Below are 14,158 nucleotides of genomic sequence, written 5' to 3'. Positions count from 1 at the left end.
AAACAAAAAAAAAATTGCAGTTGTAACATCCTATTAATCTTTAAAGCCAAGAGATAGGTAAAAAAACTTTTCTCCCCTTGACTTGAGACCATTCCACACATTGACAGGCAGCCAGCAGCATATGCTTTTTGCGAGAATAATTGAAAATATCAACTGGAGAGCACAGAATCCTTTTGAAACTCTGCCAGTTATTTGAAGTAACTTCAGCAGAGGAAAAAAATAAAGCACTCAATATCTTAACCTTGACGGCTGCCTTCTTAGGAGTTGGTCTCTAATTTGATTTTTAGTTATTCTGATACAATTTTTATTTTATAGTGGGCTTTTTGTTTGACTAGACCACCAAATTTGACTTAAATGAAAACTTAAGTGCTAACAAAGAAACCTTTCACCAAAGCAACCAGTTATCTCTTCACATTTAGCTTGAATTTATTTTTAACCTTTCAACAACAGCAGTAATAGTGTTGTAGAGAGGGTGCACTTGATTTTAACTTTGCTTTCAATATGACGGCTGTCAATGTTGCCCTGGTTCGTGATACCAAGTGGCTGACTTTGGAAGTCTGTAGAGAATTTCAGAGAGGAACCTGCTCTCGAGCTGATGCAGATTGCAAGTTTGCCCATCCGCCAAGAGTTTGCCATGTGGAAAATGGTCGTGTGATGGCTTGTTTTGATTCTTTAAAGGTGAGTCTCATCTAAATGCACATCATTTTTAATTGAAACTTGTTGATTTCTCTGGGTTTTTTTTGAAATACGTTGTGCCTTGAAATTAGTCAAGTTAATGATAGCATGAAAGCAGTAAGTTTGTTTGTTTTTTAAGACAGGATGTAGACTTTGTAGAGCTAAGCCAGACTAAAGCTCACCAATCAAAGCTCACTGACTAGATAGATAGACTTAAATAAAAAAATATTCAAGAATTATGTAGGAGTGAGAAGTTGTAGCCTTGCTGTACTTTACGTCTGTGTATATTATTTAGATTTTAATACAGTGGTCATAGTCCTCAACATAGAGAAGTCCTTCACTGAAATATAGCTTATTATCTGTATTATCAAAATATACTTGGCAGGGACCAATCAGAGGATAAATAAAGTCAGACAGAGAAAGTATAAGGTGAAAATCTCACCATCCAGGAGGAAAATGATGGCATTTTGAATTTTCTTAGTTAAAGGATATTTTGAACCTTTAACTTAAACATATTTGCTACAAAACTAGGTTCATGTAATTTTCTTCCTGAGCAACTGATTGACCAATTTCATATTTGTGAGCACATTTTATAAGAAAAGGTCTATTGCCAAGGTCATCAAACCTGAATATTATGTACATGAGTATAAACAAAATATGAGGACAGGTGAGATATTATGTAGAATAGAACATATATGATTGCAGAATGAAAAATGCACTGATTTTCATGTTTTATCCATGGTTATTCTTAAATTAAGCATAAACGTACAAATTAAAACATAGGAGTAAAAAATGATAATAGAATCCTGGTTGAATTAGTAAGATTTGCTGTGATTCATTTTAGATTTTTTTTCAAAATATGTTAAAATGGATATGGGGGGGAAATGAATTAACCTTAATAACCGTTTCAATTTCTTTTTTTTTTTAACATCTTTATTGGAGTATAATTGCTTTACAATGGTGTGTTAGTTTCTGTTTTACAACAAAATGAATCAGTTATATATATACATATGTTCCCATATCTCTTCCCTCTTGCATCTCCCTCCCTCCTAGCCTCCCTATCCCACCCCTCCAGGCGGTCACAAAGCACCGAGCTTATCTCCCTGTGCTATGCGGCTGCTTCCCACTAGCTATCTACCTTACGTTTGGTAGTGTATATATCTCCATGCCTCTCCCGCTCGCTTTGTCACAGCTTACCCTTCCCCCTCCTCATATCCTCAAGTCCATTCTCTAGTAGGTCTGTGTCTTTATTCCTGTCTTACCCCTAGGTTCTACATGACATTTTTTTCTTAAATTCCATATATATGTGTTAGCATACAGTATTTGTCTTTCTCTTTCTGACTTACTTCACTCTGTATGACAGACTCTAGGTCCATCCACCTCATTACAAATAGCTCAATTTCATTTCTTCTTATGGCTGAGTAATATTCCATTGTATATATGTGCCATACCTTCTTTATCCATTCATCCGAAGATGGGCACTTAGGTTGTTTCCATCTCCAGGCTATTGTAAATACAGCTGCAATGAACATTTTGGTACATGACTCTTTTTGAATTATGTTTTTCTCAGGATATATGCCCAGTAGTGGGATTGCTGGGTCATATGATAGTTCTATTTGTAGTTTTTAAGGAACCTCCATACTGTTCTCCGCAGTGGCTGTATCAATTTACATTCCCACCAACAGTGCAAGAGGGTTCCCTTTTCTCCACACCCTCTCCAGCGTTTATTGTTTCTAGATTGTTTGATGATGGCCATTCTGACTGGTGTGCGATGATATCTCATTGTAGTCTTGATTTGCATTTCTCTAATGATTAGTGATGTTGAGAATTCTTTCATGTATTTGTTGGCAGTCTGTATATCTTCTTTGGAGAAATGTCTATTTAGGTCTTCTGCCCATTTTTGGATTGGGTTGTTTGTTTTTTTCTTATTAACCTCCATGAGCTGCTTATAAATTTTGGAGATTAATCCTTTGTCAGTTGCTTCATTTGCAAATATTTTCTCCCATTCTGAGGGTTGTCTTTTGGTCTTATTTATGGTTTCCTTTGCTGTGCAAAAGCTTTGAAGTTTCATTAGGTCCCATTTGTTTATTTGTTTTTATTTCCATTTCTCTAGGAGGTGGGTCAGAAAGGATCTTGCTGTGATTTATGTCATAGAGTGTCCTGCCTATGTTTTCCTCTAAGAGTTTGATAGTTTCTGGCCTTACATTTAGGTCTTTAATCCATTTTGAGTTTATTTTTGTGTATGGTGTTAGGGAGTGATCTAATCTCATATTTTACATGTAGCTGTCCAGTTTTCCCAGCACCACTTATTGAAGAGGCTGTCCTTTCTCCACTGTACATTCCTGCCTCCTTTATCAAAGATAAGGTGACCATATGTGCGTGGGTTTCTCTCTGGGCTTTCTATCCTGTTCCATTGATCTATCTTTCTGTTTTTGTGCCAGTACCATACTGTCCTGATTACTGTAGCTTTGTAGTATAGTCTGAAGTCAGGGAGCCTGATTCCTCCAGCTCCGTTTTTCATTCTCAAGATTGCTTTGGCTATTCGGGGTCTTTTGTGTTTCCATACAAATTGTGAAATTTTTTGTTCTAGTTCTGTTAAAAGTGCCAGTGGTAGTTTGATAGGGATTGCATTGAATCTGTAGATTGCTTTGGTAGAGTCATTAGTAGAGTCATTTTCACAATGTTGATTCTTCCAATCCAAGAACATGGTATATCTCTCCATCTATTTGTATCATCTTTAATTTCTTTCATCAATGTCTTATAATTTTCTGCATACAGGTCTTTTGTCTCCTTAGGTAGGTTTATTCCTGGATATTTTTTCTTTTTGTTGCAATGGTAAATGGGAGTGTTTTCTTGATTTCACTTTCAGATTTTTCATCATTAGTGTATAGGAATGCCAGAGATTTCTGGGCATTAATTTTGTATCCTGCTACTTTACCAAATTCATTGATTAGCTCTAGTAGTTTTTTGGTAGCATCTCTAGGATTCTCTATGTATAGTGTCATGTCATCTGCAAACAGTGACAGCTTTACTTCTTCTTTTCCAATTTGGATTCCTTTTATTTCATTTTCTTCTCTGATTGATGTGGCTAAAACTTCCAAAACTATGTTGAATAAGAGTGGTGAGAATGGGCAACCTTGTCTTGTTCCTGATCTTAGTGGAAATGCTTTCAGGTTTTCACCATTGAGGACAATGTTGGCTGTGGGTTTGTCATATATGGCCTTTATTATGTTGAGGAAAGTTCCCTCTATGCCTGCTTTCTGGAGGGTTTTTATCATAAATGGGTGTTGAATTTTGTCAAAAGCTTTCTCTGCATCTATTGAGATGATCATATGGTTTTTCTCCTTCAAGTTGTTAATATGGTTTATCACATTGATAGATTTGCGTATATTGAAGAATCCTTGCATTGCTGGAATAAACCCCACTTGATCATGGTGTATGATCCTTTTAATGTGCTGTTAGATTCTGTTTGCTAGTATTTTGTTGAGGATTTTTGCATCTATGTTCATCAGTGATATTGGCCTTTAGTTTTCTTTCTTTATGACATCCTTGTCTGGTTTTGGTATCAAGGTGATGGTGGCCTCGTCAAATCAATTTGGGAGTGTTCCTCTCTCTGCTATATTTTGGAAGATTTTGAGAACGATAGGTGATAGCTCTTCTCTAAATGTTTGATAGAATTCGCCTGTGAAGCCATCTGGTCCTGGGCTTTTGTTTGTTGGAAGATTTTAAATCACAGTTTCAATTTCAGTGCTTGTGATTGGTCTGTTCATATTTTCTATGTCTTCCTGATTCAGTCTCGGCAGGTTGTGCATTTCTAAGAATTTGTCCATTTCTTCCAGGTTGTCCATTTTATTGGCATAGAGTTGCTTGTAGTAATCTCTCATAATCTTTTGTATTTCTGCAGTGTCACTTGTTACTTCTCCTTTTTCATTTCTAATTGTATTGATTTGAGTCTTCTCCCTTTTTTTCCTGATGAGTCTGGCTAATGGTTTATCTATTTTGTTTATCTTCTCAAAGAACCAGCTTTTAGTTTTATTGATCTTTGCTATTGTTTCCTTCATTTCTTTTCCATTTATTTCTGATCTGATTTTTACGATTTCTTTCCTTCTGCTAACTTTGGGGTTTTTTTGTTCTTCTTTCTCTAATTATTTTAGGTGCAAGGTTAGGTTGTTTATTCAAGGTGTTTCCTGTTTCTTAAGGTGGGCTAGTATTGCTATAAACTTCCCTTTTAGAACTGCTTTTGCTCATCCCATAGATTTTGGGTCGTCGTGTCTCCATTGTCATTTGTTTCCAGGTATTTTTTTATTTCCTCTATGATTTCTTCAGTGATCACTTCGTTATTAAGTAGTGTATTGTTTAGCCTCCATGTGTTTGTATTTTTTACAGGTCTTTTCCTGTAATTGATGTCTAGTCTCATAGCGTTGCGGTCGGAAAAGATACTTGATACAATTTCAGTTTTCTTAAATTTACCAGGACTTGATTTGTGACCCAAGATATGATCTATCCTGGAGAATGTTCCATGAGCACTTGAGAAGAAAGTGTATTCTGTTGTTTTTGGATGGAATGTCCTATGAATATCAGTTAAGTCCATCTTGTTTAATGTATCATTTAAAACTTGTGTTTCCTTATTTATTTTCATTTTGGATGATCTGTCCATTGGTGAAAATGGGGTGTTGAAGTCCCCTACTATGAATGTGTTACTGTCCATTTCCCCTTTTATGGCTGTTAGTATTTGCCTTATGTATTGAGGTGCTCCTATGTTGGGTGCATAAATATTTACAATTGTTATATCTTCTTGGATCAATCCCTTGATCATTATGTAGTGTCCTTCTTTGTCTCTTCTAATAGTCTTTATTTTAAAGTGTATTTTGTCTGATATGAGAATTTCTACTCCAGCTTTCTTTTGGTTTCCATTTGCATGAAATATATTTTTCCATCCCCTCAGTTTCAGTCTGTATGTGTCTCTAGGTCTGAAGTGGGTCTCTTGTAGACAGCATATATAAGGGTCTTGTTTTTGTATCCATTCAGCCAATCTGTGTCTTTTGGTGGGAGCATTTAGTCCATTTACATTTAAGGTAATTATTGATATGTATGTTCCTATTCCCATTTTCTTAATTGTTTTGGGTTCATTATTATAGGTCTTTTCCTTCTCTTGTGTTTCTTGCCTAGAGAAGTTCCTTTAGCAGTTGTTGTAGAGCTGGTTTGGTGGTGCTGAACTCTCTCAGCTTTTGCTTGTCTGTAAGGTTTTAATTTCTCCATCAAATCTGAATGAGATACTTGCTGGCTAGAGTAATCTTGGTTGCAGGTTTTTCTCCTTCATTACTTTAAATATGTCCTGCCACTCCCTTCTGGCTTGCAGAGTTTCTGCTGAAAGATCAGCTGTTAACCTTATGGGGATTCCCTTGTGTGTTATTTGTTGTTTTTCCCTTGCTGCTTTTAATATGTTTTCTTTGTATTTAATTTTTGACAGTTTGATTAATATGTGTCTTGGTGTATTTCTCCTTGGATTTATCCTGTATGGGACTCTCTGTGCTTCCTGGACTTGATTAACTATTTCCTTTCCCATATTAGGGAAGTTTTCAACTATAATCTCTTCAAATATTTTCTCAGTCCCTTTCTTTTTCTCTTCTTCTTCTGGAACTCCTATAATTCGAATGTTGGTGCCTTTAATGTTGTCCCAGAGGTCTCTGAGACTGTCCTCAGTTCTTTTCATTCTTTTTTCTTTATTCTGCTCTGCAGTAGTTATTTCTACTATTTTATTTTCCAGGTCACTTATCCGTTCTTCTCCCTCAGTTATTCTGCTCTTGATCCCATCTAGCATATTCTTAATTTCATTTATTGTGCTGTTCATCTTTGTTTGTTTCATCTTTAGTTCTTCTAGGTCCTTGTTAAATGTTTCTTGCATTTTGTCTATTCTATTTCCAAGATTTTGGATCATCTTTACTATCATTATTCTGAATTCTTTTTCAGGTGGACTGCCTATTTCCTCTTCATTTGTTAGGTCTGGTGGGTTTTTATCTTGCTCCTTCATCTACTGTGTGCTTTTCTGTCTTCTCATTTTGCTTATCTTACTGTGTTTGGGGTATCCTTTTTGCAGGCTGTAGGTTCGTAGTTCCCGTTGTTTTTTGGTGTCTGTCCCCAGTGGCTAAGGTTGGTTCAGTGGGTTGTGTAGGCTTCCTGGTGGAGGGGACTAGTGCTGTGTTCTGTTGGATGACGCATGATCTTTTCTTTCTGGTGGGCAGGTCCACGTCTGTTGGTGTGTTTTGGGGTGTCTGTGGACTTATTATGATTTTAGGCAGCCTCTCTGCTAATGGGTGGGGTTGTGTTCCTGTCTTGCTAGTTGTTTGGCATAGGATGTCCAACACTGTAGCTTGCTGGTCGTTGAGTGAAGCTGAGTGCTGGTGTTGAGATGGAGATCTCTGGGAGATTTTCACCGTTTGATATTATGTGGAGCTGGGAGGTCTCTTGTTGACAAGTGTCCTGAAGTTGGCTTTCCCGCCTCAGAGGCACAGCACTGACTCCTGGCTGCAGCACTAAGATCCTTTCATCCACACGGCTCAGAATAAAAGGGAGAAAAAGTAGAAAGAAAGAATTAGTAGAAGTAGAAAGAAAGAAAGAAAGAAAGGAGGGAGGGAGGGAGGGAGGAAGGAAGGAGGGAAGGAAGGAAAAAAAGAAAGAAAGAAGATAAGGTAAAATAAAGTATGATAAACTATAATAGTTATTAAAATAAAAAAATAATTATTAAGAGAAAAACAAATAAACAAAAAAAACGGATGGATAGAACCCTAGGACAAATGGTGGAAGCAAAGCTATACAGACAAAATCTCACACAGAAGCATATACATACACGCTCACAGAAAGAGGAAAAGGGGAAAAAATCATAAATGTAGCTCTCAAAGTCCACCTCCTCAATTTGGGATGATTCGTTGTCTAAAGGAGGGAAGGAAGGAAAGAAAGAACGAATATAAAGTAAAATAAAGTTATTAAAATAAAAGGTAATTATCAAGAAAAAAATTTTTAAAAACCGGATGGATAGAACCCTCGGACAAATGGTGGAAGCAAAGCTATACAGACAAAATCTCACACAGAAGCATACACATACACACTCACAAAAAGAGGAAAAGGGGAAAAAAATCATAACTCTTGCCCTCGAAGCCCACCTCCTCAATTTGGGATGATTGGTTGTCTATTCATGTATTCCACAGATGCAGGTACATCAAGTTGATTGTGGAGCTTTACTCCACTGCTTCTGAGGCTGCTGGGAGGGATTTCCCTTTCTCTTCTTTGTTCTCACAGTTCCCGGGGCTCAGCTTTGGATTTGGCCCCGCCTCTGCGTGTAGGTCGCTGGAGGGCGTCTGTTTTTCACTCAGACAGGACGGGGTTAAAGGAGCCGCTGATTCGGGGGCTCTGGCTCACTCAGGCCGTGGGGAGGTAGGGGCACATACTGTGGGGCGAGCCTGCGGCGGCAGAGGCCGACGTGACGTTGCACCAGCCTGAGGCGTGCCGTGCGTTCTCCCGGGGAAGTTGTCCCTGGATCCCGGGACTCTGGCAGTGGCGGGCTGCACAGGCTCCCAGGAGGGGAGGTGTGGATAGTGACCTGTGCTCGCACACAGGCTTCTTGGTGGCGACAGCAGCAGCCTTAGCGTCTCATGCCCGTCTCTGGGGTCCGCGCTTTTAGCCGTGGCTCGCACCCGTCTCTGGAGCTCCTTTAAGCAGCGCTCTTAATCCCCTCTCCTCGCGCACCAGGAAACGAAGTGGGAAGAAAAAGTCTCTTGCCTCTTCGGCAGGTCCAGACTTTTTCCCGGACTCCCTCCCGGCTAGGTGTGGTGCACTAACCCCCTGCAGGCTGTGTTCAAGCCGCCAGTCCTCTCCCGGCGCTCCGACCAAAGCCCAAGCCTCAGCTCCCGGCCCCGCCCGCCCCGGCGGGTGAGCAGACAAGCCTCTCCAGCTGGTGAGTGCCGGTCAGCACCGATCCTCTGTGCGGGAATCTCTCCGCTTTGCCCTCTGCACCCCTGTTGCTGTGCTCTCCTCCGCGGCTCCAAAGCTTTCCCCCTTTGCCACCTGCAGTCTCTGCCTGCGAAGGGGCTTCCTAGTGTGTGGAAACCTTTTCTCCTTCACAGCTCCCTCCCACTGGTGCAGGTCCCTTCCCTATCCTTTTGTCTCTGTTTATTATTTTTTCTGTTGCCCTACCCAGGTACGTGGGGAGTTTCTTGCCTTTTGGGAGGTCTGAGGTCTTCTGCCAGTGTTCAGTAGGTGTTCTGTAGGAGTTGTTCCACGTGTAGATGTATTTCTGGTGTATCTGTGGGGGAAGAAGGTGATCTCCGCGTCTTACTCTTCCACCATCTTGCCCGACCAAGCCTCAATTTCTTGATATTGTTTTATCCTCATCATGACCAATTTTACCTCATTCACATTTTTATTTATGGCTGCTTTGGCTAATAGAGATGTATTCCTTCCTGTGATCATTTATTCAGAAAACATTTTATCGTGATATCCTACTTAAGTAGTTACTTTTGCTTATTTCATGGTTGCTAGTTTTTGTTGCAGACCATTCCAGTTCAAGAATGGGAACTAGTTATAAAGATAATGGCAATTCCTAACATTGAAAATGTCTGAATTGCTCTTTTTTGTAGCAGATATTATGACTAAAGGGCTTATTCTGTTTTCTTCATTTCATTTTCATTCAGGTTTCATCTACAATTATTTTATGTATTATTTAAATCTTCTGTGTATTACTTAAATCAAGGACTGTGCAGTGCCTTAAATGGAAAAGAGCACTGGACTAGTTTAAGGGCGAAAAAAGGAGATGTCTTTTAGCCAGTTCATATAGAGTGTCCAGCACTGCGCTAGTCACCTTACAAATCTTGTTTCAGGAGTCCCAGCCCCACTACTGTTTTTGACTTTAGCTACTTAATCTGACAGAGCTTGAGTTGCTTCATCTGTAATGCATGGGTAATTCTTCTCTACCTAACTTCCATGAATATTGTGGAGATTCCAATGAGATAACATAAATGAAAAGCCATGTATCACTATAAAAGTGAATTAAGGACTTCCCTGGCAGTCCAGTGGTTAGGAATCGGCGCTTTGACTCCATGGCCCTGGGTTTAGTCCCTGGTTGGGGAAGATCCTGCAAGCCGCATAACGTGGCCCCCCCCCCCCAAAAAAAGTGAATTAAATGAAAAGTTATCTTCTTACTATTAACTAAGATGCTTATTTTAGGAGTTCTTCAAAACAGTTCTATTTAGTTAGGGTTTTATTATCTAAAACTACACATTAATGTTTCAAATGGACATGCCCACATCCAGTTGCCATGAGTGTGATGTTAGTTCTTCAAGCTAAGTATCACTGTTTTTATGGCTTACTCTTAGATATAGAGTTCCTTGCAGGCTTTGTAAATTCTGTCTTTTCAGGTGTCTGGCGGAAAGAGATGTGTGATATTACTAATCATTGATATACTTCAGATCAGTTCTCCCATTTAAAGGCAAAAGAATGCCATAATGGAAACATTGTGAAGAAAAGTAATATGGAACATGATTGTTAACAAAATGCATACTGCACTACCACTTTAAAGCTTGGAAAATGTTTAATTCAGAGACTAAATAGATAATGGCCAATGAATAGTAATAAGCCACTTAATTATTTAAATACACTGTCTACTCAGTATACCCAGTGTTTTTAAAATAATTTTTCATATGCTAAAATCTTGATGACCAGTCGCACAAGATAAAGATGATTTACATAATCCTTACATTCTCAAATTTTAATGAAAATCTTAGTATTTGAAACATACAGTGCCTTTCAAACAATTAATTAGTCATTTAGATAGCACATGCATCACAGTTCCACGTCTGCATAAAAGCTTTGTAGTTCTATTATTCCTTATCCATGATAAGCATGAAAACTATACCAAGTTGACAATAGTTGACCTACGTGGGTTGTACTACTATCATATCTATAATACACAAATAACAAAATAACTTACCTTGATGGTTATTGCAGCATTTGCTACCCACTTTGAGTTTCTGTGCTTGAAACACTTTTGAAATGTATCTGTGCACTGTTTCTTCTTCCATGAGTGGTTAAATAACAAGCAATCACTTGATGAGTTTTGGGCAGCTACTTTTGTTTTTGTTGTTTTTATAAGGATTCCATTAGCGCTAGGTACTCTACCAGATGGTGATGGTTCTTTGCCTTCGTAATAGGCACAATAGTTAACAATATCCTATACTCACCTCATAATGAGGGAATGTTATGAAAATAAGGAGGGCAAGCTTGATGGCTAATTGTGCATTGTGCTGAAGTGCTGTGCCCATCACTCCATGAATGTTGAGTGTTCAGTGATGAAGTTTGCACCATCTTCAGATAGAGATCTAGATAGCACAGCCCATAGATTAATTTCCAGCTACGTAAAAGAGTCTCGCGTCATGTTGATAGGCAGGTGTTTTTTGACTCAATTGCCTAGTCGGCTTGGCACAATTTATTTCAGAATTTCTCTCCAAAGTATTGCTTAACCCATTCTGTGCCAATTTCTTGATATTACAGTTTGCAATTGATCTAGGTTGGTATTTTTAGCGACTGTCCCTTGACTTTAACAAAAGATCATTACTGATAATACTGAAAATACTAGAATCTGTGATTGTTTTCATAGCCAATATTGTCTTCATGTATTCTGCTTCAGCAATTTCATGTGTCTTAAACCTTCTTCTCCATACTTGAAGCACTGTGATACCTGCCACTTGTTATCTAGGGAGGATATAAATGCTGTCATTATTTAATTATGAAAGATCAACACCCATCACATCTGCCCACTGCACTCACCACCTTGGGTAGTTTTGTGACAAAAATCTCCTGGCAAGGGCCTTAGCAGCAGGCATAGTCAGAGGACTGGGTGAGGAAAACACACAAAACAGCCCCATACTATGTCTTCAAACATCACATATGATCACAAGCATAATAATATTTTGGCAAGTGAAACTGGTTTTATAGACGTATGGGTGTGAATCTATCCTTGTAGGTCAATTTGTCCTGAGTTACCAGTATATTCTGTACTAGTATCACTAGTCACAGAAGTTTTCACCAGTTTAAAATTTGATTATTTTTGAGTGAATATTTACCTCATCCCTGCTTGCTAAGGGAAAACTTACTGGGAGCAGAAGACTCCTAGCAACATAATCCCAAGGGTTGCTGAATTATGCAAGATTTAGAATCATTTATGAGCTTGATCAGAGGGGTCTGCCTGTATTATAAAGATACATAGACAGCACCTGTCATCCTGAGACTCAAGGAAAATAACATTTTACTTAAGGATCTCTATCTTCTATTATTGACCTTAAAAAGGATGTATCTTTGACCGGTAAAAGTCAATGCTATTTTGGACATTTCAAAAATCTCTTTTGAAACAAAAATGGAATTACAGTCAGTACCCAATGAAATACATATTGATAGCTCAGCCTCACTTGTTAAACTTTTTATTTTGAAATAATTTTAAGCTTACAGAAAAGTTGCAAAAATAGTACAAGGAGTTCCTGCATACCCTTCACCCAGCTTCCTGTAATGTCAACAACTTACATACCATACATAGCACAGTTATCAAAACCAGGAAATAACTCTAGTTCAATACCATTAAGTAAACTAGAGACCTTATTTGAATTTCACCAATTTTCCCTCTAATGTCCTTTCTCTGCTCCAGGACCCCACATTGCATTTACTTGTCATGTTTATTTAGTCTCCTCCAGTCTGTGACAGTTCCTCAGCCTTTCCTTGTCTTTCATGACCCTGACACTTTGGATGAGTACTGGTCAGTTATTTTGTAGAATGCCTCTCAGTTTGGGTTTGTCAAATGCATTCTCATGATTTGACTGAGGTCATGCATTTTTGGCAAGAAAACCATAGAAATGATGTGCGTCATATTCGAGGGTACTTGATGTTGATGTATCTCCTCTCTCGTGTTAACCTTAATCACCTGATAAAGATGGTGTCTGCTGGGTTTGTGCTGTAAAGTTTTCCTCTTGTGAAATCGATAAATATCTTCTTCATTTATTCAACATCTCCTCAACATACCATTGATGGTAAGGATCATCCCAATATCCAAGCTGTCAAAATGTGGAAGTGTCCATCTTAGAAGTGATGGGTAACACACTTCTCTACTAACTGTCAGTCAAGAAAGGGAGGGAGGAGAAAATGGACCAAGAGATGAGGAAAGACTGAGAAACTGTCACAGATTGGAGGAGACTAAATAAACATGACAAGTAAATGCAATATGGGATCCTGGATTGGATACTGGAGCAGAGAGAGGACATTAGGGGAAAAATTGGTGAAATTCAAATAAGGTCTCTAGTTTATTTAATGGTATTGTAGTAAAGATAATTTCCTGGTTTTTATAACTGTGCTATGTATGGTATATAAGTTATAGACATTACAGGAATCTGAGTTAAGGGTCTCCAGGGGCGTTCTGTACTATTTTTGTAATTTCTCTGTAAGTCTAAAATTATTTCAAAGTTAAATGTTTTAAAAAGAACTTTCTTAATCTTGCACATGCATCTCCTGTCTTTTGATGCTCAGAAATACAGTGGAGTATTATTGTTTCTTTTTTAAAATCTTTTTAATTAATTAATTTATTTATTTATTTATTTAATTTTGGGCTGCATTGGGTCTTTGTTGCTGTGTGCGGACTTTCCCTAGTTGCGGCGAGCGGGGGCTACTCTTGGTTGCGATGCGCGGTCTTCTCATTGCTGTGGCTTCTCTTGTTGCGGAGCACGGGCTTCAGTAGTTGTGGCTCACGGGCTCTAGAGCACAAGCTAAGTAGTTGTGGCGCACGGGCTTATTTGCTTCACAGCATATGGGATCTTCCCAGACCAGGGCTTGAACCTGTGTCCCCTGCATTGGCAGGTGGATTCTTAACCACTGTGTCACCAGGAAAGTCCTAATGTTTCTTTTACTTTTTCTTTCTTCTCTTTTTTAAACTTTGGGTGTGGTAATGAGAAAACTCTGAAATGCATGGAGTGGCTGGTCTTGGGACTAACCTCAACTAACTAGATGGGTTGGATAATTTAAATAGTTAAGAAAGCACTCATACCCATAACAGTGCTTCACAAACCTAGCAAATCAAAAACTTTGAATGTAGAACATTCATTTCAGATTGTCACCATTTACAGATAGGAAACTGGAGATCCAGTGAGGGAGAGTCCCTTGTCCAACGTCACATAAGCAGTTATCAAAAGATCCTGAGAACTCCAGTGTTCTTCCAATCATTTCAGTCTTTTTTCCTGTGGTGAAGAAGGAGATGGAGAAAACATCATTTGGGCTTATTGTGTTTTGTTTGTTTTTGATCTTTGCAGCATTCATTTAATTCTAAGAGAAGAAACATACTGCTCAAAAATATGGAACGCGTCACGAATTTTCATGTCATCCGTGTGCGGGAGCCATGCTAGTCTTCTCTGTATCTTTCCAATTTTATAATATGTGCTGTCGAAGCAAGCACTGG

The 14,158-nt window shown here is 38.6% G+C and overlaps 1 protein-coding gene across 4 annotated transcripts in view; it reads left to right on the top strand.

The window, feature by feature from the left end:
- Nucleotides 1-344: 344 nt before the first annotated feature.
- MBNL3 (muscleblind like splicing regulator 3) overlaps nucleotides 345-14,158 on the top strand; it is a 70,917-nt gene continuing 57,103 nt past the window's right edge. For 2 of the 4 annotated variants that reach the window (XM_082865363.1, XM_082865361.1), the window contains exon 1: nucleotides 346-678. In XM_082865363.1, coding sequence (XP_082721489.1) covers nucleotides 502-678 — 177 coding nt within the window. In that variant the 5' untranslated portion in view covers nucleotides 346-501. Of the gene's footprint in view, nucleotides 679-14,158 lie in introns of all 4 variants that reach the window. The other 2 variants (XR_014327142.1, XM_082865362.1) reach the window with 2 other exon arrangements.

Source organism: Leucopleurus acutus (genome assembly GCF_964270905.1).
Source record: "Leucopleurus acutus genome assembly, chromosome: X".
Taxonomy (NCBI): domain Eukaryota; kingdom Metazoa; phylum Chordata; class Mammalia; order Artiodactyla; family Delphinidae; genus Leucopleurus; species Leucopleurus acutus.
Note: the sequence above shows the minus strand (reverse complement) of the source record. Positions and strands in the feature narration are given on the sequence as shown.